The sequence below is a fragment of the Gymnoscopelus microlampas genome (genome assembly GCF_963454915.1).
Source record: "Gymnoscopelus microlampas genome assembly, chromosome: 15".
Lineage (NCBI taxonomy): Eukaryota > Metazoa > Chordata > Actinopteri > Myctophiformes > Myctophidae > Gymnoscopelus > Gymnoscopelus microlampas.
Window position 1 is genome coordinate 14,997,444 of NC_139952.1, and position 23,300 is coordinate 15,020,743.

The 23,300-nt window shown below is 41.6% G+C and overlaps 1 protein-coding gene across 4 annotated transcripts; it reads right to left on the reverse strand.

Moving 5' to 3' along the window:
* Positions 1 to 37: 37 nt before the first annotated feature.
* thrap3b (thyroid hormone receptor associated protein 3b) lies at positions 38 to 22,197 on the reverse strand. Of its 4 annotated transcripts, none has more exons than XM_084080056.1 (13): positions 22,017 to 22,197; positions 18,224 to 18,331; positions 11,816 to 11,975; positions 8,387 to 9,220; positions 6,992 to 7,654; positions 6,530 to 6,693; positions 6,196 to 6,307; positions 5,013 to 5,088; positions 4,139 to 4,320; positions 3,732 to 3,963; positions 3,209 to 3,286; positions 2,774 to 2,938; positions 38 to 1,717 (listed from the first exon to the last, which is right to left on the reverse strand). In XM_084080056.1, the coding sequence occupies exons 3-13, from the start codon at positions 11,941 to 11,943 to the stop codon at positions 1,490 to 1,492; spliced, it is 2,862 nt and encodes a 953-aa protein (XP_083936182.1). In that variant the 5' UTR covers positions 11,944 to 11,975; positions 18,224 to 18,331; positions 22,017 to 22,197; the 3' UTR covers positions 38 to 1,489. The 4 variants fall into 4 exon arrangements, with proteins under 4 accessions (XP_083936182.1, XP_083936181.1, XP_083936183.1 ...); XM_084080055.1 differs by lacking the exon at positions 22,017 to 22,197 and adding an exon at positions 18,767 to 18,962; XM_084080057.1 differs by lacking the exons at positions 3,209 to 3,286; positions 22,017 to 22,197 and adding an exon at positions 18,767 to 18,962.
* Between the last annotated feature and the right edge of the window lie 1,103 nt (positions 22,198 to 23,300).

Consider the following 23,300-nt stretch of genomic DNA (forward strand, 5'->3'; position numbering starts at 1 on the left):
CATTTTTGTAAAGAAATACGAGTGTCAAACAACTGAACTGGATCAAAGGAAAGATTTATTGAAAATTAAAAGTAGTAATACAAGGCTCTCGAGGAACAGTAAAAAAAAGAAAGTTGCAGGTTTGAATACAACAGAAGGTCCTAAATACAGCCTCGGGAAGTACATAGAGTAGAGTACATATAGCCTCAGGAAGGAAGCACAGCAGCACTGAGAGTCACAAAACCGGTTACACTTTTTTTGTCAACTCCCGTCAAATATACTTAAATTGTTTCATTGTACATTTGATAAAAAACTTTAGACACAAATTTAGACATTGTCTTCACTTTTCATGTCCTAAATTCAATTATTATTATTATTATTATATGTAACTGAGCTGCTGTTTTAGAAGATAACCGTAATTTCTGCCTTTTAATTTCCTAGTAAAAACAGGGGGGGGGGAATAAATCACTTTTCCTAACCCAAGCCATATCTGTACTTATCCGTTTGCAATGATCCTCCCCCTTAGATGTAAATACAGGTAGCCAGTTACAGTAGCTAAACTAATGACAGGTTCAAACCCACATTTTTGTATCAGCTCTAAATCAAAGCAAGCCAAATTATATTTGTTATACTTCTTTTCCATTTTCTTTTTACAGTTAGTTATTTTTCTTTAAAACATAAAACATCTATTATCAATGGATACTGCACCACACTCTTATAATACAACCTTTATATCTCCTACAGAGAAATAAAGTTGTATTGGTGCTTCATGCTAATGGTTCGAAAATAAATGATATGTGTCAATAGACGAGGGGTGTGACGAATGCAAACTTCTACAGGTGAGAATGGATAAAGGGCTGTTATATGAGCCCCATACCGGCAATTGATTGGTCCCGTGGAGCGAGGTATGATGCTAATGTTTGACACAGTGAAGATTAATAACTGCCCTCTCACCCTGCACACGACCCAGAGCCAACCAACATAAAAAAAAAACATATTGCATGCTTTTCTCCAGAACTGCAAGTAAAAAGCAGTATAAAAAAGAAAGACTTTACAATTACACATATCTCTATAACGATCATTTCTAAGGCACAAATGCATTTGCGGTTTGTCGTGTTTTCAGAGAAATCTGAGCCATCTTTGAAGCTTGGCTGCCTCAATACGTTCACCCACAAGAGGATGCGACTGGCTCAATGCCAATTAACTGCAAAGCAAGACAAACTAAATGCACCTTTACATTAAAAACACCCAGAAATAAAGACCAACTAACGTAAAAAAGATCATTCAAATATCATTCAAGTCATCGTCACATTTCTTCCTTCACTCTTCACTGTGAGGTGGCTTGCACCTTTTTAGTTTTAACTTTTATCAATTAAATCAAAACTTAGCTGGATGAGAAAAGACAAAACAAGTGGGGGAAAAAAAACAATTACCACCATTGACATTGTGACAGAGGGTCACTGTCACCTTTTGGTGACGCAAAGACGACAGTAATGAGAGTCAATTATCTCTACTGCTGTGAATTAGAGACATCTACCCCCGTCTTTCCCTCCTTATGATCCATCTCCATGCTGTCATCTCCCAGCTCCCCTTCTTCACTTCCCTGGAACATGTCGTGGGTCCACTTGGGACTACTTCCCCCTTTGCGATAGACAAAGCGCCCCCGTCGGGCCGGGAAGGCCCCCCGGCCGCGCCCACGGTTGTCCACCCAGGTTTTCTCACCGTCCCGGTCATCGTGCTGGAGAGAGAGGGGGAAGTCAGTCAGAGGAAGAAGTAGTCAAATTGACAGGGATGTGTGAAAGACTTAGTAAGTTGTTGCAAAGTCTTCAAGGGACAATCCCGTAGGTGCTTCCTTGTTATTTTATGACAATTGTTTTTACCAAATGCAGTTGCTGTTTTGTTGCAAGTCAGCGGCATTAAAAATGAGGCCCATGGTTTAAGTGATGATGATGATGATGATGATGATGATGATGATGGTAATAACTACTAGAATAGAGATTAGAACAAGACCCAGGATGATTTTCCATCTTCAAGAGGTCGTGTTCTCAAAAAGACGAACGATGGCCAGTTCAGTGTACAACATCATTCAATCGGTAGGGTGCTACATAGACCGTAAAACACAGCGGTCACTCTAAATTAACATAGCAGTGTTGTCATCCCTTTGGTTTCCTATGGTTGTGCTCAGTGACACAACACACCTACATTTTACTCGTTTCCTGATTGCCACTGTCACTGAAGGAGGCTCATTGGTTAGTACTGTTGCACAAGAGCAAGAAGTCCTGTGTTTGAACCCAACTGGGGCCTTTCTGTGTGCAGTTTGCATGTTCTCCCAGTGTTTATGGTGGTTTCCTCCCACACCAAAAACATCCTACTAGTAGTGCCTTTGACCACAGCACTGGCCTTGGAACCGTTCCATGGGCACTGCTCAGCGGCTGCCCACTGCTTCCAATAGTTAGGATGGGTCAACTGCAGACAGCGAATTTCCCCATGCGCAACTTAACTATAACTTTAATACTGTGCAGCCATAGAGGCAGAAATGGGACCATGGCTGGAGCAAGGTTGGACCTCCTGACTCCCATCAACTTTCATCCATTTTAACTCCCTCATGTGGCATTAATGGTCAATAGCAACACAACTGCAAATTGTTCCTACTTTTAATTACCACATTATGTCTTATGTATGATAAACCCGTTTTAGAATGTCATTAAGGTAAACCATATTTTCTTCCTAAAGCCAAGGCATAATGCATCTCCACGATTGTAAAACAAATACTAATTTAGGGTAGGGTACTCACAAAGTAATACTTTCTGCTCTTGGGAGTGTATTCAGGGTCCCACTCCTCCTCTGGAGGGCGCACTGGGGCATTGCTATTGGGAGGGTTGCCATTGCTGCTGTTGTTGTTGTTGTTGTTGCCTGGGTAATTGCCTCTGCTCCAGCCCCTTCCCCTCACTCTGGGGTACTGAAATCAAAACGAGACACAAGTTCAATCTCTCTGTAAGTGAACTAGTACAACTTGACTGCCACTCATTTGTGTCATCCATTCAGAAGGTGTGACATGAAGCTCAAATTAACGTTCAACGGATAAAGAAAAACATTTCAGCTGTTGTCCATAAAAATAAGTTATGGGACAAAAAGAACACGTTAGACAACCATCAGGTGCTACACTAGCAGAACACTACCCATTACTTTACATTAGTACGATTTCACTCACTGATGTCTGTTACTTTACCTTTACAAAATCAGGTAGTACATGGGATATGTATGAAAGAGTACCACCACCACCATCATCATCATCCACATTATGTTCCTTATCATTAGAAGGAAGGAACAAAGCAGAGAAGCACAGTCTAAAGTGGTGTCATTAAGAATAGAGAAGTGTAATACAATGAGACATGCAGTCTACAGTGATGTCATTAGAAACAGAGAATTACAGCAAAATGACACGATAATCCCTGGTGAAATGCATATTGATGTTTTCATGCTGTAAATAACACCACTATAATGAATGATCCAACCCTTGTGAACTTCTCGCTTGTACCCGTTGGCCTGGGCAAAGACATACCATCAGAGCCTAGCCTTACAAAAAATGTCTATAAAATATTCTATATTCTTCATAATTTATATAATTATCATTAATAATAATCTACTTGTGACGTAAACGGCAAACAGGATGTTGACAAGGGTTTTCACAGGTCTCCTAGCAACAATACAATGCTAGAAGAGGAGGTGAACGAGGCGAGAGGAGAACTTACATATCCGCGTCCTCTACCCCTGTCCATGTTGTGACCCTCATAATCGCGGGGAGGCCTGTCCATGGGCCCGGGGTAGTCTCGTGGGGGATAGCGCACTTGACCGTAGCCCTCCTCCTCGTGCTCCGCTCCCTCTCCCATGTACTCTTTACCCCTGTAGGAAGGAGGATAAGGGGAGGGAGAGGACGAAGAGGAGGATGACGAGGGCGAGCGTTCCCGCTTCTTCTTACCCTTCCTGCAAGTGTGGAGAAAAGTTCACATCAGGAACTGCAATCATTACATGACTATGTTTGAAGTAAAACTTACATTTCATGAGGGTGTAGCGGCGTCTATATGGAACACACTAAAGTGAAGAATACATTTCAGGGGTTGATACAGCCAAATACCGTGGAACCAGGGAAGAAACCTACTTCGATTTCTTGTGGTGCTTGGCAGATTTCTCAGAGGACCTCTCTCTGCTCGGTCCTCGGGAGCCTGAGGGGCTCCCGGCCCCCTCCCGCTTGTAGTCGCGCTCCTTCCCAGAGAACCTCTTCCGTCTCTCAATGTCCAGACGCAGGTCCATCACATCACCTTTGAGTTTTTTACTCGGATCCTGTGGAGATACATCAATATGCCCCGAGTTAACTATCTCATTGTTAACTGCATTATTGATAAACAAATGGCAAAAGAGTACGAGTGGTAAACAGTAGGCAAATATGAGAAGCAACCCCCCCAAAATAGATGCATCATTCCGATGGAAAAATGTTTAAAATATCTATAGTGCTTTACTGCCCTCTACTGGTAATAATACAATCAAAATCTCTCCACAATTAAGAACAGCAGTAAAAAAAAATGCTGTTGGTATACAAACACACAAACACATACAACCACGTTTTTTACATTTTACATAGTAACATTAGTCGTGGGAACAAGTGGCATGCAGTATTTTAAAGCGCTCTTAAATTAATTGCAAGTTAGCAAATTTCACAGTACTTTTTTGCTTTATTTTTGAGGAAGAAATACTTACAAGGTAATGGCACTGATTAGGATCCCTTGAGAGGCTTGGACTCAGGATCTTAATTCACCTCCTTTTAGCCTTTGCTTGGGTTCGTACATAATCAATAACCATATCTCATAGGCTGTGGGGGACTTGCTTGGTATTTACAATACACAATTGGGCTCTTTCTGATATAGATTTATGCATCCTTTGAAAGAAAAGCACAAAGCTGAATACTGCTGCTTCAGATCGGCACAAATAGGTTTGTTTTCTTTCCAAATATTTGAAATGTCAAAAATTCTGGTCACCTTGTAGCTGGCCTCCTCCATATCCTCAAACAGCTGAGTGTGCCTCTTAAAGGCACTGGGGGAGACATCGATTCTCCTTAAAGAGAAGAGGCAGAAAGAAAGCCAGGTAAGATTAAAGGTCTACACATATTCAAGACCATATTGTAAAATGTTTCCCATCATGATTCTCATGCGACCGCAAAACCACAGATAATCCATAGTAGCAGTCTATAATGTAAGCACTTTAGTAGCAGTTACACAAGACCTAAAACAAATGCATGCCACGTATCGCAGTATCAGGCAATACTCCTTTAGCCTGGTTCCAAAAAGAAAATGCCCGTGGCAGATTAGGTCTGGCCCCTCTCAATAGAGATTGGATTTCTCTCCCTGTGAAGTTGTGAGGGACCAATCATGGCCCAGTATGCAAATATGGGCTGGGTTTGTCACCAGAGGCATTTTTTTATTTGCCCCTTGGAAATGCAGGTTCCACACAGAGATTCCAGACTAATATCTACGTAGTGATATTAGTCTGACCATGCCAGGCTAATACTCCTTTGCCTAATGTTGTTGTCTGACATGTTGGACATCTCTCACATTTTCTCACACGCTGCCACTTATGTTCGCGAAGCGGTACAAACATGACGCAATACTCAGCCAATCAGTGAAGCTGACAGGTCGAGTTAGTCAATCAAGGAGGCCGGTGCTGCATATAGTTGTGGTCTTTCGCTTCTCGCAAACAGTTGGTCCAATCGAATTTCCGCTCTGCACACCCCCGGGTCACATGGGACACGCGCCAAGTTTAGGCCGTTCGGTCGGGTGGCACCGGAGACCCGGGACAGACACACAAGTTTCGTGAATTAATAGATATCGTTAGCAATTACTTCAATAACGTTGGTGAGGTTTAACATAGGTTTTGAATTTGCACCATCAACCAATAGCAACACTACTTTGTGTTGAACTTGGAGGGAGCAGTAGCATTGGGGAGGACACGTTCACTTTACCCTAGTCATATAACCCTTTTTTTTTTTATTCTGAAACAAAACATATGCAGCATGCAGTCATTTGTGAGGCAGGAGTAGAAGGTATAAGTAGGCCTACATAAGTAAATTGTGTTTTGGTCGCCACGCTTCCAGTCCCAGGCGGACACACAAGTAATTTCACTGACAATTTCTGGTGTGAGGTTTCAAGAGACTGATAACCTTACCTGTGGATTTCTGGGCTCTTCCTTTGCTTCATCTTTTCTACCTCTTCAGCCTTTCTTTGGTAAATGGCAAACCGCTCACTTAAAGACATGTCTGAGGAGCGGAAGTGTTGTGCTGGAAAGAAAAACAGGATAACGTCATTGAGCAAACACCAGCTTAAACGTATTTGTATTATAACACAAGTGAAGTTACCTCACAATGATTTGATAGACTCAAATCATTTATCACCACTGTTACATTTAACTGACAGATTAGCCAACGAGTCAGTCTGCGTTTTCTCGTGTATCTTGAGAATCTTGTGAAATGTGGACAAACCCGATGCAGACCATGCTGTACCTTTGATGTAATGCACAATGGCGACTATGTGCTGTGCAAACAGCTCCGAAGGGCTGCGGCGGATCTGTGTAGATTGAATGTGCTGGAAAATGGAGCGGAACTCCTGATCTTTCTTAGTGGGGTTGGCCGGCGCACGGCGCTCTTTAGGCACAGTTCCAGAAGAGCTGAAAGAGTCAATAACAAAATAAAACATGTAAAAAAAATTACAAATAAATAACAAAATACTAATTACCTGAAAATGCCTTTGCTTGTAGTTTGACTTTTTTATGCCTTCTTGCAGCCAACTCACTAACCATTCACTGGTTTAAAAGCCAACCAAGATATTAACAATAGAACACAACCACCTGTGGTTAAAAAAGCTGGTTACTGGCCAAACTGGCTGTTAGAATAGAAAATGTCTTGAAGCATAAACTCATATTGCATACCTCATTGAGGTGTACACTATATGCACTACACATGTACCTGGGCATTTCATCTAAGGAGCCAAGTTTGGGATCAAAGTCTTCTCTCTTCCCAGAAAAGCGCGGAGTGGGGGACTCATCTCTTGGCGCCATGGCCACGGGGAACAAGGGCCTGTCCTTCTCCTTGCTGTTGGAGCCTCTGGGAGGTGGGGCAGCAGGGGACGGACTCCGCCTGGACTTCTCTTCTCTCTTCTCTTTCTTCTCCTTCTTCTTAGCCTTCTCTTCTTTCTTGGAGCTGTGCTTGCGGCTGCGGTACAGCTCCTCCTCCAACTGTTCAATGTCCTCCTCTCCCTCCTCGACCTCTCTGCTGCGGCTCTTCTCCTTACGAGACGGGTAGGAGGTTGGATAAGCAGGTTCGTCATCCCATTTCCCATAAATGTCCCTTTCGGTGAGCGTTTTGGTGGTCTTGGACTTGATCTCACCCTCCTCTTCAGGCTCCCTGCCCTTCAGCCCGTGGGACTTAAGGAACTCTTCTTCACCGGCATCAAAGAAAGGCGTGCCTTTCTCTTCCTTGGAGTCTCCTTCATAGGCCGCAGCAGCGGTGGCGTTGAAGAGGCCTCCTGCCTTGCTGTTGCCTTTCTCCACTTCCCTGTCCGCTGTCCCCTGCTCCTTATCGCGGACGTTCTCCTCATCTGGCTTTTTATTTTTAGACTCTGCCAAGAACCTGAGAGACAATGGCACTGACTATTTATTACACATCTTATTTTTTAAAACACTTGAATATTTGTTGTTTTTGAATATGGGTTAGACACTAAAATTACAGAACAAAAATTAGACAATTAAAGGCAAATTTCTAAACAAATCAGAGATGGGCATGTAAATTTAGATGAGATGTAATGATGAATAAAAACATTTTGAAAGCTTTTACTAGACTATAATGGACTTATAGCCTAGCCTACTAATTGACTATAAAATGTAATCTTGTACCCTAGTGAAAACTCATTGTTTGATAGGGGTGTTCTAATAAGACCATTGTGCTTGGTTAATTGGTCGGTAATTATGTAGTCCGAATTATGGGATCAATCTGTGAGAAATAGTGACAATGGAATGCCCATCTCTGACGCAAACATTACTGACCAGGACCCATATTCCAATAATAAATACTTACTTAACCACCAGCTCCTAAATAAGAGGGATTCATATAATCTCCTTTCAATGCATAGAAGAGGACAACAGCCGGCTACTTTTCCCAATTTGTTATTCACACATAAAAAGAGGAGTCCTATGTCATCCATTTTAACCTGTATTCTTCTGAGGATCTTTGTGGCTTGGCACAGACTGAACACATTTGAAAGAATAATTATATGTCAAACACCGTGTGGACACAATTTGCAAAGGAGGAAAATAAAATCATCATCATTGAAACTTAACTGTGATAGTAAAGAAACAAACATACTTTTTGAATGCAGAGGAAATTGCGCTCTTATCTCCGGACTTGACATCTTCTTTTGAGAAGAATCCGAACCCGCTGAAGGTGGCTGTCTGCCCGGTCTTTGTAGGGGACTTTGTAGGGCTTTTTACATCGGCGACAGGCACAGGAGCAGGGTTACTGCCAACGGTTCTCCACATTGGGCCACCACTCGCTGGTCCTTTACCGTCAGCTGCAGCAGAACTCTCCGCCTTGGCTCCAGCAGTGGAGCCAGTTTTAGGGCTGGTTTGTCTGGGGCTGGTGTCATAGTCAAGCCATTTACCTCCGGATACCTTCTCGATCACACTCCCGTCTGCCGCCTGGTCCGTCCTATCCATCTGCTCTTGTGGAGGCCTTTCCTTAGTGTCCTTGGGTCCGGGCTTCCCCTTGCTGCTGCGATGGCGCGGGGATAATGACCGGGACCGAGACCGAGAGGAGTAGCTTGAGTGCCTGGACCGCCGGGACCGGCCGGAGGACGAGCGGTCAGAGTAGCGGGAACGGCTCCGGCTGCCTGAACGCTTCCTGGGGGGGGTGCGTGAGCGGCCCCTCCTTGGGCTGTGTGAGTGATGGTCCTGGTCATGATAGTTGCCACCCTGCCAGTTGTTGGATCTGTAGCCATAGCTGCTGCTACCTCCCCTGCTCTGGTAGCGGCCACGTGGATAATAGCCCCTGGGTCTACCTCGGTAGACGAAAGGCCTGCGGTAACCGCGGTTGTAACCCCTGAAGTTTCCTCGGTTGTTCTGGTCTCGGTAGTCCCTGGTGGGGTAGTTTCTGTCTCTGTGGGACGGAGAGTATGATCTGGAGCGGGAACGAGACCTAGAGCTGGATGAGAGGAAGAGAAAGAACAAAAAACATTTGCCATTGTACTAGATGAAGCATGTGGTGTAACCTTCTAGTGGGCAACTGTTGTTCTGGCCAAAAGGGGGCAATATAACGTCAGACACTACACTACACTGAAACGCCACTGAGGGAAGAGCCCTCAACCTGCCCCTGTATGGATATGCATGGTGCCATTCATCCATCAACCTGACTTGTGACAAAAAGGAGCTGTTATTTTAACACTCTAAAATCCATACACTGTCACACAAAGACCCAAACCAACAAACACTAATTCATACATTTAAGACCACTAGCTGTTACATTTAGCACAAATACAGCGTTTGACTGACAAGGGGTACAAGTTTAGACCATTAAAAATGGTTAGACTATAAGTGTAAAATAAAATCCTAAACATAAATTAAAAAACTGCAGAGAATACATTTGTACTTTCACACTAATTCAGTAATAAACAAGTTAACAGCTGTGTATAAACTTGATGGTGAGTCCATTAACAGCAATGATCATTGACAAAGCCTGCAGTAAACTTTGAACTCAAGCAAAACATAAAGTATCAGGCAAATTGGAACAAGCATAGATAGATTTGTTTAAGTTGTGTAAATTATTAATGTCAACCGATACCTGGTGGATCAGTAATAAGACCATGTCTCTCAGCTTACCCCTTGACGCGTTTCATTGGAATTGAATGGCAAGACTATCACTCTATCAACGTTCCCATACACTGCCTCCTTGTGTGTTGAATGGAAGCAGTACCAAAGGCCACACAACAGAACACTATGTACAGCAGTCCTTTGAGACTGAGACTAAATAAAGAGGGTATGAGGGAGATTTAACATGGTCACTAGTAACCAAGTAATTTGCTTTTACTTGTGATAAATCATTGACTAGGTTTGGCAATGGTCTCAAATCACCCTCTAATCATTCCAAAAAAATGTTTATATAGTTTAAAGAGGTCAAGACCTGAGTGGAACCACAAAAAGGCATGCGTGTTGAAATAAATTTGTATTTTTAACAATAGAGTTGGGCTAATAAGTAATATATTACTGTAATATTATTCGTTTCCCCCAGTAAAGAGTAGTGCAATGTATTACAGTTGCCAAAACAGTAATATTACAGTTATTAATCCAAGTAATGTTGTCGCTACTGCGACACAATGAACAGGATTTGTTTTTGACCGAGATAAGCACTCTCTTCTCAGCATTATTGGTCTATGAGCTGCGGTGTCCATCCAGCTGCGTAGAGGAGCCCATTCAACCAGCGCCATAGGAGGTTGTCATATGCGGAAAAAAGAGCAGATCTACAAGCTATCAACACCTTGCAAACTTGCGATATGACGCAGTGTTAGCTTGTACAACTATTATTTTTAACCATACATGCAACATGTACATGTAGGTTGCTATATTGTGTTCCCCAGAATGGTTGGGAAAGAGAGGGTCCGTGGGTCAAAAAGATCGAGGATGGCAGACCATGAGGGAGAAGAAGGCATATTTTCAACACTTATTGCCATTATTTTGAATTTGTGTCAGTCAAATATACAAAGAATATTGTCCATTGTAAACTTTGTGCAGGTAGCAACTAGCAAATCACTATCAACTGAGAATAATTCAATGGTAGTGATACTACCAGTGAGAACAGTTTCTAAATTTCTCAATAGAAGAGCTGGGAGACCAAACCACCCAATTGTCTTAATTATATTGTATTACCATACTCCACCATACAGTTAGGTGAAAATACAAATGTATTCACACAAACAAAGTTACCTAAACATAATGTAGCTTTAAGTAGGAAAAAATACACATGATCAGAGGTCCTTAGTTTCAAGTGCTGATTGCCAGGATTTTCCCATAATGAAAGACAGAGGCAAATTGATCTCTCAACTGTGAATACACTCAGGAACAGACTCCCAAAAGCTGTTGAACATGTTAATGAAGATTCTACATTGTAGAAGAACAGGAATGTGAACCTATCCTCCTGTTGGAAGTGACTACTCCTATCATTGTTCTGTATGTCTGGTGACTGCTCAATAGAATAAGAGACTCAGGGTAGAAAACACACATACAAATAAAAACCTTCTGCTTAAGTGATGCTTGTGTTTAGTTATAATTTCTATAGGGAGTTTTTTTTTTTTTTTATTCCCATAGTTGAAATGTATGATTGTTTAACTCTCTCAATCATTGTATTTCATTGGGGAAATATTTGCCCAACATTTGTTCATTGCCCTCAGTTTTCAGATGGAACAACATATACTGCAGGTCTCTAGTTCAAATAAACAGACTTGAGAGACTGTTTAATGTTAAGTCTGGCAAACATGGGAGGACTGTGCTTTGAGACCATTCAAGTATGTACCATGTTGGCATGTCTGTCATGATGGAGCAAATGGATGTAATGGGTAAATGCAGAACTGAAATGGGAGCCTTTTATTTCTCAGTGGATTTGGTCCTGAGACACAGCCCAGGCAGGTATTGACTGATACTCTATATTTGTGAACGGGAATTGGATGAACAACTTGAAAATTAAACTGCAATGAAAGACTGTAGATGTATAGACTTGGAACTATAATATGACAAGCTGACACATTACCTGTAGCGATGTTTTCTGGATCTTGATCGGGAACGGGTTCTGGATCGAGATCGTGAATAAGACCTTGATCTGGAGCGAGACCTTGATCTAGAGCGGGACCTAGGTGGAGAATTCGGGGCCTTTGACATCTCTGCTGTGACGGTTGTCTAAAACAATTATCCTGTCAATGAAACAAGGAAGAGGTGGCTGTTACTTGAGTTACTTAACAAGTTACATTAACGGCTGTTTTTTGTACACTAACTCACTAAATGCTTCCGGAGTGAGCAAAAGAAAACCACATCATCCTAAAGTGCTAACAGCCTTGCAGATCTAGATCTGCTTTCTGACAGCTCGTGCCTGGTGAAATTGCCTAACACCTTGTCTGCTGTCATCAAGACTCATGCTCTGCTTTTAACCCTGACACCAACAGTCCCAATGCACATTATGACCTTGACAAAGAGAGGAACAGGATCGAAACTTAAGCAAGGATAATATTAGCAGCAACACACAGAAGCTCACCATTTAAACAATGCATGAGCAATACATCATCTTTAACACATCTTAAGAGACAGCTGTAAGAGCAATACAGTAGGTAGCAAAAACAGACAGTGAGCAGCTTTCAGGCTACAGACACAACCTGCATTCTGCTAGAGAGCAATGAAAGCTGGCATGGTCCACTTCAGGCAGACACAATCTAGTACCAATCTAGAAGAAACAACCAGACTCCTCAAGGATAGCTACAAGAGTCCTAAAGTGGACACCATCAGCTACGCATAAACATTTTAGAATAACATGTGTATTTTGACTCTTTAACTCCTTAAATCTCAGCATCTCGGTTGCTTGTTAAGTTGGTGATACAAGAAAATTACACGTATTCTAGAGCTGCACTTCACCCACTTTTGATAAGACCACCAGATTAATTCCTAAATGGGTACTTCAGCAAAGTCTCCATGATTGATTGATTGATGTACTTTATTTAGTAAGACATGAGAACAACAGTACATGGAAGTACAAATTCACAATACAAGTCTACTAAACTGGAAGACTCATTAAGCACTGAGCTTGTTTAAAATGAGATCCCCATGCACACAAATCATGATGACATATAAGAGACAGACAGATATACACACTACTATACAGAACGTCATAGAATCAGCTTACAGGTTACTGGTATGAAGAGTGAAAAATATGTACAAGAGAAGAAAAAAAAACGGGGAGGGGGGGTTGGGGGGGTAGGTTAAGACTTAGACAGGGGCCATTTTCAAATTGCAGCCTCCTGAGGCTGTATCTTTAGGGCAGTTTTGAAAGTGAGTAGGGTTTTACATTCCTTTACTCCTTTTGGTAGGGCATTCTACATTTTTGTTGAATAGCATGAGAACGAGTTCATTCCCTTTGTTGAGCCAAATCTGGGTTGAACATGATTCGTGGAGCTGCCTCTGGTGTTATGATCGTGGACTTCATTAACGTTTTGGAAGTAGTTTGACAAATACAGGGGGATACCAATGTTGTGGTGTATCTTGAAGACCAGGCCCGTTGTAAGTTGCTGTACCCTGTCCTCAACCCTAAGCCATCCAATCCTAGTAAAATGAGCAAGGGTTAGATGGGTTTTGTGCTACTTTAGCTAAAGTGTGTTGCATGGGAGAACACATTCAACATAGTATGAAAAGGTCTTGACTTGAATCAATACCATAAATGCAGAGCAGGTAGGTACAAAGTTGCAGACCAAGACAATGGAATCCACTGGGTAGTCAGGGGGTCAAACCTACCATCCATATTTAGGAATGCATTTAAACAGTAACCAACAGACAGCATTACCGGTATTCCATTAAGCAAAGATTTGGGGGAAAACGCATTACGACTATATGAGCCAGGTAACTCTTCAGTTGACCCCGGGAGACCCATGAGCAAATACTGACAGTGGAAAAGAAATGGCACAAATGGGGTCAGGAGTGTCAATGGGTCAGAGCTCAAATGGCCTATGTGTTCCATTTCACTGGTAACAAAACATCATTCTGGGAAATATTATAGCAAAGTAAACAAACCATAAGTTGAAGTGAATTTTGGTGTGTACCAAACAAATTGCTCCCTAGTGAATCTGAGAGGTAGTCTCACATTACTGAGAAAATGTGTAACATAATTTGACAAAGAACTCATCATTAAAATAATTGGTAAAGAAAAAAATATGGAAAGTTTCTTTTCAGTCACACGCTGCCTGGTAGGATTAGCCTAAATATATTTCCAACAAAAACTATACATGACAGGTGACGCAATGCCCATGCATTGAAAGTGTAAAACCATGCTGGTCAAATGAGAAACAAATGCTACTGCATACATCTGTATATCTGACTGATTCCGACCAAATCTCAGAAGGGGATACAATGTTTGATAATATGAAATAGTGTGGCAGTGCTATGCTGCAACCACACCTAACCTTGTTTTCAGGAATATTTGACTTAAGTTGGGCACCACCAGTCAAAATTAAATTTTAACAACTTTCAATCACAATCACTAAACTAGACATAGGAAATAGCCCCGGAATAGGAGCATTAGGGCTGTCCCCGACTTAGGATTTATTGAGTCGGCTCAGAGTCGCGGGTTTAATGCAGAGTCGACGGAGTCGTTTTATAAGGTTTACAAGGGGGGGTGCGTGCATGCAACAAGTGCTAGCTGCTTTAAAGAGTAAACGCTGGACTTTTTTTTAGGGTCTGTGTCCTTCATAATCGAAATGCTTCCAAACTTGTTGTTTTCACTTTCGTTTTCACCTGCGATATAACCACTCCTTCTCCACTTCTTGCAACGTGTGCTTCTCGTGCTAGTTTACCGCGCATGTACCCCCCCCCCCCCCCAAAAAAAACGCATCGACTAGGGGACAGCACTAAGGAGCATATGTTACAGTATGTTTGACATGCAATGCAGGGATGGGGACTGCAAAGAGTATATGGAGGCACCAGGCTTCAGGTCTAACAGGCTGATACCAACAATAAGCTTTCTGACCAACTACTAGTCAAAAAGAACATGGCTGACACCTACACATATCAGAAGTGAGAAGCATTTGTCAGGGTGGAATCAAGTACTCACAGTGGCAGCCATGCTCTAATAAAGAATTTTAAACTTTTGTTAACATAACTGTGAATGCCTTGACCTCAAAGAGCACCTTTGTTTGCAATGAAATGTGTTGCTCTGTAAGTCACGTCAGCAAAAAGTCAGCAATGAAGAGGGAGTGGTGCACAATAAATGCATCCGTCAAGAGCTAGCTTAATTATTAGACATGCATAAAGGCACTAAAAGTCTGCATGCATATTTGCATGCTTACCGGTCCCCTCATTATCGAGGCTGTGCAGTGTTCACAAACATGTACTGAATGGTAATTACTAATTAGTGTGCCATGTCTGTGTATTTTTTATAATAATATTGTTTATAATTAAATCAAATAATGTATAGTTGTACAATAATAAACAAATACGTGCACATACAAATGCTATAATACCAGGCTAAACAAAATAGTGAAACCCACTATATTAGTTAAAGGCTATGGCTTTAATCTAATTCCACACATATATAATATCTGTGCGTTCCTGCCTAGTGCGTGATTTTGCTTCAGTGTACAACGGTGTCGCGCAGGGAACACAGCTGACCTACAAGCCTACACAACGTTGCATCAGCGACGCGTTGTGGGCTTGCAGATCGGCTGAGGCGGAGCTGCAGCTCAACTGCTTGTTGAGTGGGACGGCTGTGTGACAGAGAGAAGCAGAGAAGAGCTCCTCTACATTACAGACGGATAATGTTACATAAAAACCGTCGCTGTTGTCATAATTATTAAAGTTTCTTAAAGGGATATTTCACTTTCAAACCAATTTTGGGTCATTTTTTTGTCTACTCAGGCTTTTGCGAGCCCCCCAGACAGTTTTGAAGTTGCTTGATTCAGTATTTAGATATTTGATAGTCATTTTATCAAACCCATTGTAACATGTTAGATTCATCAAAAACACCCTGTCCTTGGTTCTCGTGACTCATTCTGCCCTCCTAATACGCGAGGGGGCCGTGTTTTTTCGATTACTTTTCATTTATTTTATCTTTTGTATAAAAATATATAAAAATACGGTCTCCTCGTCTATTAGAAAGACAATATCAGTCCCTAGAACCAAGGACGGGTGTTTCCGATTAATCTAACATGGTTAAAATGGAGTTTGAAGTTACAATGGGTTTGTATAGGAAGGGGGTGTGTCTGATAAAATGAATATCAAATGTCTAAATACTGAATCAAGCAACTTAAAAACTGTCCGTGGGGCTCACAAAAACCTGAGTAGACGATAAAATGACCTACGTTTTTTAAAAGTGAAATATCCCTTTAAACGTAACTTTCAAGTGGGGAAACTTTAAGGAAGGGAGGAGTCTTGCCTGCCTCTGCGCTGAATCAACGTAGCCTGGGACCAGACGAAACTGCCAGTGCAAAAAAAATTTGCCCTTAGCTATTTAGTCTGGGGTGAGCAATCAGGGCCCAGTATATAATATGGGAGACTGTAATTGGTAGTAGGTCTAACCAATTGCGTCCAGACTGAGCCATTGTTTTGATTCCGCCCCCTTAGAAAAAAAACTTCCTCATAGAAGCACCAGACTCATCCATGCAGTGATATAGTCTGGCTACGCAAGGCTAGAATCAACGTGGCGTGTCTCAGCGTGACCAGACACGCACGCGGTCGAGCGTGCACAACACAGACACATTGGGTGGTGTGGCAGCGACCATAAGTTCTTAACTTTGTGTGCAATGCATGCACTCAAACTTTATTGTTGATAATGCGTGACGTGATAAAAGCATTTGTTTTCGCATTGGTGGTAGGTCAGGAAAATAAACAAATATATATATAAAATAAAACTACATTCGAAAGGCAATTTTTAGCATTCTTTTCATACCGAAATTCGTTCTGACAGCACTACCTGAATGTTCCACCAGGAACAGACATTGACATTTGACATTTAACAAAAGGAAATAGGACAAAGTATTAATATTTCACCAGATTATTCCACTAGAATGGCTTAGGGTTGCAGGTTGGTCTCACAGGCAGGACATTTAAGCCAAAAATCCCAGCAGCTCCTATGGTCTATTCTCTTCTTACTCTGCATCTATTCTGCTGTGCTGCGGGATCAATTAAGGTCTATCTATGAATCCACCAATTCACCGTAAGCATTCAGTGTACAGCCACAATGGCATAGCCAAACACAACTGGACAAGTCCAGTCTTTAATCAGGGGCCTCTCTCAATTGCAAGATTTCAACTGACCTAGTATAATATAGCACCCTTTTCATTAGTCTTACAGAGGATGTGGTTTCTGTGCCTAATTCTAGCGAAGTCTTAATCGAGATAGGAACATGAGATACAAGCATGTGTGGTTGGTTCCAGAAAAGCAAAGCATGCAGTATGCAGGAAGACAACCACAAACACAAAATATCTGACTTTATGGTCCTTTGTGGCAGGTGAGTATGGGTATGCAATGTTCATCTGGGTTATCAGGCCCATCGTGGATGTGGACTCATCTAGTAACTGTATCCGTTTGTTTACTTTGAAAACAAGCCAGTATGTGAGCTGTTTGCCAATGTGGACTGGGGTCCAATCAAAGGGAGACGCATTGTATTTGTTGTTCATGAGACTCTTACCAGTATCAACCCAGACCCTAGCTGACTGTACTGAAGGCAAAAGGCAGCATTTGTTGCTGAGGTTGTGGTACAGATCCTTGTTTAATAATAATAATGTATTTAGTGTTATTATATTGTATCGGTGACTGCCTGGAATGATATACAGTTACCGTATCATGGCCATCCAGTCTATTAGCTCATTAATTTTGCTTAAGGGTATTATTTACCCTTGATATCACCCTCGCCCCCCCAGAGAGAGAGATAGATAGAGAGAGTGTGAGTGAGTGAGTGAGTGCGTGCGTCAGATAGAGTGGGGGAAGGCAGAGAGGCAGAGAACACACAAGACACTCATTATTTACACAATTTGTTTTGATGGCTGGCGCAACCATGTTGTTAATTAATGCATGGGTACCCAATATTGAACAGCTGCCACCCACACGACATGACGAGTTGGATAGAAGCCTTACATTTTATTTATTTCTTAAAGTAAAACTTATGGTATCATTTAAGCTGGCACCAAAGCTAGCCTTGGATCAAGACTATCATAGATGTATTTTATCGAGTCTGACTTTTACTTTCGGATCATAGATATGCAAATGTATAAGATAAAATACATCTATACTAGTCTTGATCCATGGCTACGCCAAAGCTAAGGATAGCTTTAACACCAAGTAGTTCAACGCACCTACTTGAGACACACTTGTTGTGCTTGCGTTTATGCGTCATTTTAAAAAAAGAAAAAAGAATGGGGGGATGGACACATCAATTGGCTAGTGATCACTAACTACAACTACATACCGTTCGACTGGTTCCACCAGACTGGCCGTGGTATTTTCTCCCCGTCAGTCGGTGGTTAAGACGAGGCTTAAAGTGAAGCTAGGCTGCCTCCTTCCTTCCTGGTTTGATCTGAAAGAACAATATCCATGTTGCCAGATTATGAGATTAAAAACAAGCAACCAGGTCTATGAAAACAAGCCCAAAAGAAGCGACTGGATCACAGCTATTCATAAATAAATAAAACCGGTCCTTGACATGAACATTTTTTAGAACCATCAGTTTCAGCCATAATACAAATGATTAAAAAGAAACATTGGAAACAAGCCCAAATAAGCAAGTACAATTTAGAAACAAGCCAAACAACCGGAACTACCAATATTTACAAGCACCTTAAGAGAAAAACAAGCCCAAAGTCGCTTATAATAGGCGGACATGGCAACGCTGACAATATCCCGTTAGCTAGCTCGATACCTGCAGCTGCTAGCTTGCGACGCGCGGCTAAGCTAGCAGCTAGCATAGCAACACGGAAAACAAACGCACGGAATGCAATGTCCTCTTATTTACCAGAGCCTGGACGGTCCAATTCCGTTCGGTTCACCGCTCGGTACCTGCATTGATGTCACTGTGACTCAATAAAAAATATCACGCCTAGTATACATGTTTACACCGTGTCGGAGGGTGAAGGTAATGTTTGTTAAAAATGTGATAACGACCATTCGCTAACGCTGCTGCTACCAATCGATCTAATTAGGAGGAGTCGCGCGAGACGCTGTGCAGGGTTGCCAGATGTTGCGAGAGAGGTCTAGGAAAACACGCCCATAAGAAGCGACTAGGGTATGGCTTTTTGAAAATAGCAGATCTACAAGCTCACAATGCGTCGCATCGTAAGCTTGCAGATCTGTTATTTTAAACAACAACAAAAAATCTTGAGGGGAAAAAAGTAATTTTGGAACATTCAACATTTTAACAACACAAATCTTGAATGGGGGGGGGTACAACGGGGGTCCTTGCCATGAAAATGTTTGAGAACTTCTGGTTTAAACGACATTTAGGAAACAAGCCCAAATAAGCAACTACAATGTAGAAAGAATACCAAAAAACCGCAACCACCACATTTACAAGCTACTTTAAAACAAGCCCAAAGTCGCTTATAATAAGCGGACATGGCAACCCTGGACGCCGTGTGACCGTGAGGCAGAGCGTATAGCTGCAGCAGCAGGGGTCAAATTTCACCAGCTCTCCTACAAGCAGCAACACAGCCACGCTCTGCTGCTGCAGCCAGTCTGAATGACGCCCACCTTTCAAGTAATCTCTAAACTGCAGTAAATCAATCCTTGGACACAGGTTCTTGATATATTTTAAAGCTGCTATCCGAAAGTTACTACAACGTCATTTTGACCAATCTGTACCATAGAGTAATACAATAACTTGAACATCTGTCTGCACTGCAGTGTGGTTGGGGTGGTCTCTCAGTCCCTGTGCCTGGTCTGGGGTAGGGGGGCCCATACTGGTTGATAAGTAGTGGTTGAGCAATATCTCCCCTGTGGCCACTGACCAATCAGGGATTTAAATGTTATTGGTTGGAGTAGGTCTACATTACATTACATTACAGTCATTTAGCAGAGGCCTTTTCAAAGTGACTTACAATAAGTGCATACCTAGGTCAACATAGGTAGGCAAGAAAGCTAATAATCACCAGAAGTCTTTAGTGCATTCTCGTCTAAAACAAGCAACTAAGAGTATACCTAGTGCTACGGTAAAATTGCAATATATAAGCTACCTACTTTCTTAAACACATGAGAAACATTGGAAAATCAAATGAGCAAGCGCTAAAACAAATAAGCGTATCAAGTAAACAAGATCCAATAAAACAAAAGCTTGTACAAATAATTGACAATATTGCACATACCTGGAATTTGCCCTGTGCATTTAACCCATGCTAACTATTAGGATCAGTGGGCAACTATCGAACAGTGCCTGAGTGCAGTAGGAGTGTGTCTTTGCTTTGACTAGATACCACTTCAGTGCCATTCATCCACCCCCCTTTCTCATCTGACCTGAAGGACATTAAGATTAGATTAAAATGCAGAAACTAGCCGTTGCAACATTTGCATTTCCTTTATAGGACTTTGTAAAACCCCCAAACTATCAATTAACATGTTGTTACACCCTTGTTGTTGGAATTCCACACAAATGCATGGAACTTTTTTCAACACAGCCTGAAGCTTCGTATTCATTTATAGCACACTATTTTTATCTGATCCGCATAACACTGTCTGTCCCATCTGCCTGTGTCTGATAGGCGGGTGATGAAGCACACACACCTGTCAGGAAGCTTTAGGCCTGTGGAACTATGTGTAGAACTATTTGGCCATTACTTTGCATTATATCTCTGCTTCAGTATGGTTAAAAAATGGTTAAAAATACCAGTATTCATTCTTTTCACATGGAGTATGGTAGGAATCAATCTGCAGTGGTTTCACATTGCCACCACTGTTTCTCATAGTTGCTTTTGCTGCTGTGAAATGCATATAGTTAGTTGAAGTACTAGATAATGTCATCATCTATTGTTACTATTTCGTGTCAAGCCGCAGCAGTGAAGTTCCTATAACTACAGTATTACTTAGACACGTGCCGTTTATCTTGTCATAGGGCTGTGCATCATTATGTTGGCATATGACCCCAGTGCCCAGCCCATGAAATAATAAGAGGGGGATTAATATAGTGTTGTTGAATGCCATCTTTAGTCGCTGCTGTCACGATTGCGCATGTCAGCAGTGTAAAGACACCTGTGTTTACATTATTCAAAACAGCATTGCAGTCTGTACCAGAGCCAGAGTGACTGCAGTATTCAGAGTGATAGTAATAACATATCATAACATTTGCATAGGCATCAGGATACCTTGAGGCATGGCTCTATATAAACTAATTTGTCTACAGTCTACTCTAGACAGTATAAATAATGTATACAAAGTAAAACACCTTTCCTAAACATTTTCATAACTTAGTTGAGCTCACATATGTTGGGTTGTTCTGCAGAACATAACATCCATACTGAAAAACAAGTCCTCAAGGCCTATCACGACAGCTCATCTGTTGTTATCTAAAAGCCATTTCAAGGACAGACCCAAATGAGATGCAGCTCAGTCCCCCATACCGCTCCAGTTGACAATGGTGAAACTGTAGTTTCCTCTTTTGAGTTGTTGCAAAACAGGATTAGATCCTATTCACTCCTATTTTCTTAGATAACCGATGATGACAACCCAGATGCAAAATCGAAATAATTCTGATCAATCAAATCATACATTATGGTAAAAGTTAAAGGCAAAGGTGTTTAGATCACATTTGAGCCTACTTATTGTTGTTACAATGTGTAAAGAAAAGCATCAACAATTCACAGTAAATTAACAAAGTAATTTATAGGATTGTCTGTGTCATTGATTTAACAGTTTTCTTATTGAAAGGATATTTTCAAGACATACTCTCACAAGCATAGAAGTCACAGCTTAAAGCAATACCCTCGGTCTCTGACCTATTTTCTTCTTCCTACAAATTTGAGTCTATGCCCTGTGGTAGTCTTTAGTTACACAGATCCTGCTTCTGTTGCGTTAGACATAGGCCTACTTTGTGATCGAATGCAGGGTTTATGAAGCCAAATTCACCAACAAGCTTTTAACACTCAGATTTAAAACATGATGAAAGGCAACCTTTAGACTTTGTTTAAACAAAAAGTAGGTATGCTATCAAATTCTTTCAGGCATTCAAGTCTAAGGTGTTGGAAAAAGAAAGAGAATGAGAATAGACAATCCCTTACCTTGTGTATTGCAGTAAAAGTGAAACCAAAAGTACTGGCCTCTAGGAGGAAATTCAACTGAATTATTTAGATCCTTCTCACTCAAAGTTTTTTTTTGTTATGCTTTGAGTGTCACGGTGCAATGGTATTCAGACACTGTACCTTGATGATTAGTGGGTGGATTAGGTGCTTGCACACAAATGACTTTATACAAGACGAGTACTTCGCAGGAGGTTTTGCTCTTACGTCATAGCCCCCCAATCCCTCCCTGTTCACGGAATAAGAGCAAAATGGCCACCATGTGAATGACGAGTAATGATGATAGCTGCCTGAAATCACTGTGTAGGATCTAAACAAGCAGAAGGTTGAAAACATAATTCAGGCAAGATTATAAATTTGCTTGGCATGTGAGGGTTAGTGTCAGTATAGATTCACATTCAGTGCTATTCATTGTGCTGTATATTAGTATTTTCTGTGACATTTGGCAGAGAACCAATATAAAATTAGGTAGCATTGTCCACTTAGCTCTCTCCTCAATGTCTACTAATGTAAGCTGCCAAACCCCACTGATACTACCCATACCACTTTGAGTAATGTGGAATGGGCCCAAAACGTAAAAGAAATCGCTCACACAGTACATGCTCACCTGGCTGAACCATGGTAGTTTCCATATCGTAGAACCATGAAATTACTATGCAAACGCTGACCTTCCAGGAACATAGAGAGGAAGTTATTCAATAGGATGTTCCCTATTACCAACACTATTGTATTCTGCAAGGCAGAACTCATGGTGCTCACTGGTCAAGATGTTACCAGGAAAATATACCATGCAGAAACTGAGAATTACGACAAAGAGAATGTATGGTGATGTTGGGAAGCCATAAATTACATTCTAGTGCTCCTGAGGCTGCAAAGTAAATCATATTAGTGATTGTAGGGGCCATGTGTACAGAAGCAGAGATGTTCTTTGTCTGCAGCTTTGCATTGTATGGTGAGCCAGCTTTCTAATTATACCCCCATTACGTAGATCTGTCCAAAACAGAGCAAACAGATGCAGACAGCACCGCCTGTCTTCCCACTGGGATTCAGTGTCCAATCACATTTCACTGGCAAATGGTCATAGTTCAACAATGTCCAGTTTATCTTGTTAGACATTTGTCTTGTACTGACATTTGATATGTTAGCAAGAGTACGACACATTCACTGTAACAAAAAGAGAGTGGACTGTGTAGTAATGAGAGTTCTGTTTATGAATGAGTTGCCTAGTGATGACATTAAGGTCTCACCACAAGGCTTGTTATATTT

Excerpts from the sequence above, each read along its gene's own strand:
- thrap3b (XM_084080056.1), bottom strand. The coding sequence starts at position 11,943 with ATGTCAAAGGCCCCGAATTCTCCACCTAGGTCCCGCTCTAGATCAAGG. Across the intron at positions 3,964-4,138 it reads AAGCACCACAAGAAATCGAA|GAAGGGTAAGAAGAAGCGGG; the intron begins GTAGGTTTCTTC and ends CCACACTTGCAG. Across the intron at positions 1,718-2,773 it reads AGAGCAGAAAGTATTACTTT|CACGATGACCGGGACGGTGA; the intron begins GTGAGTACCCTA and ends CTCTCTCTCCAG.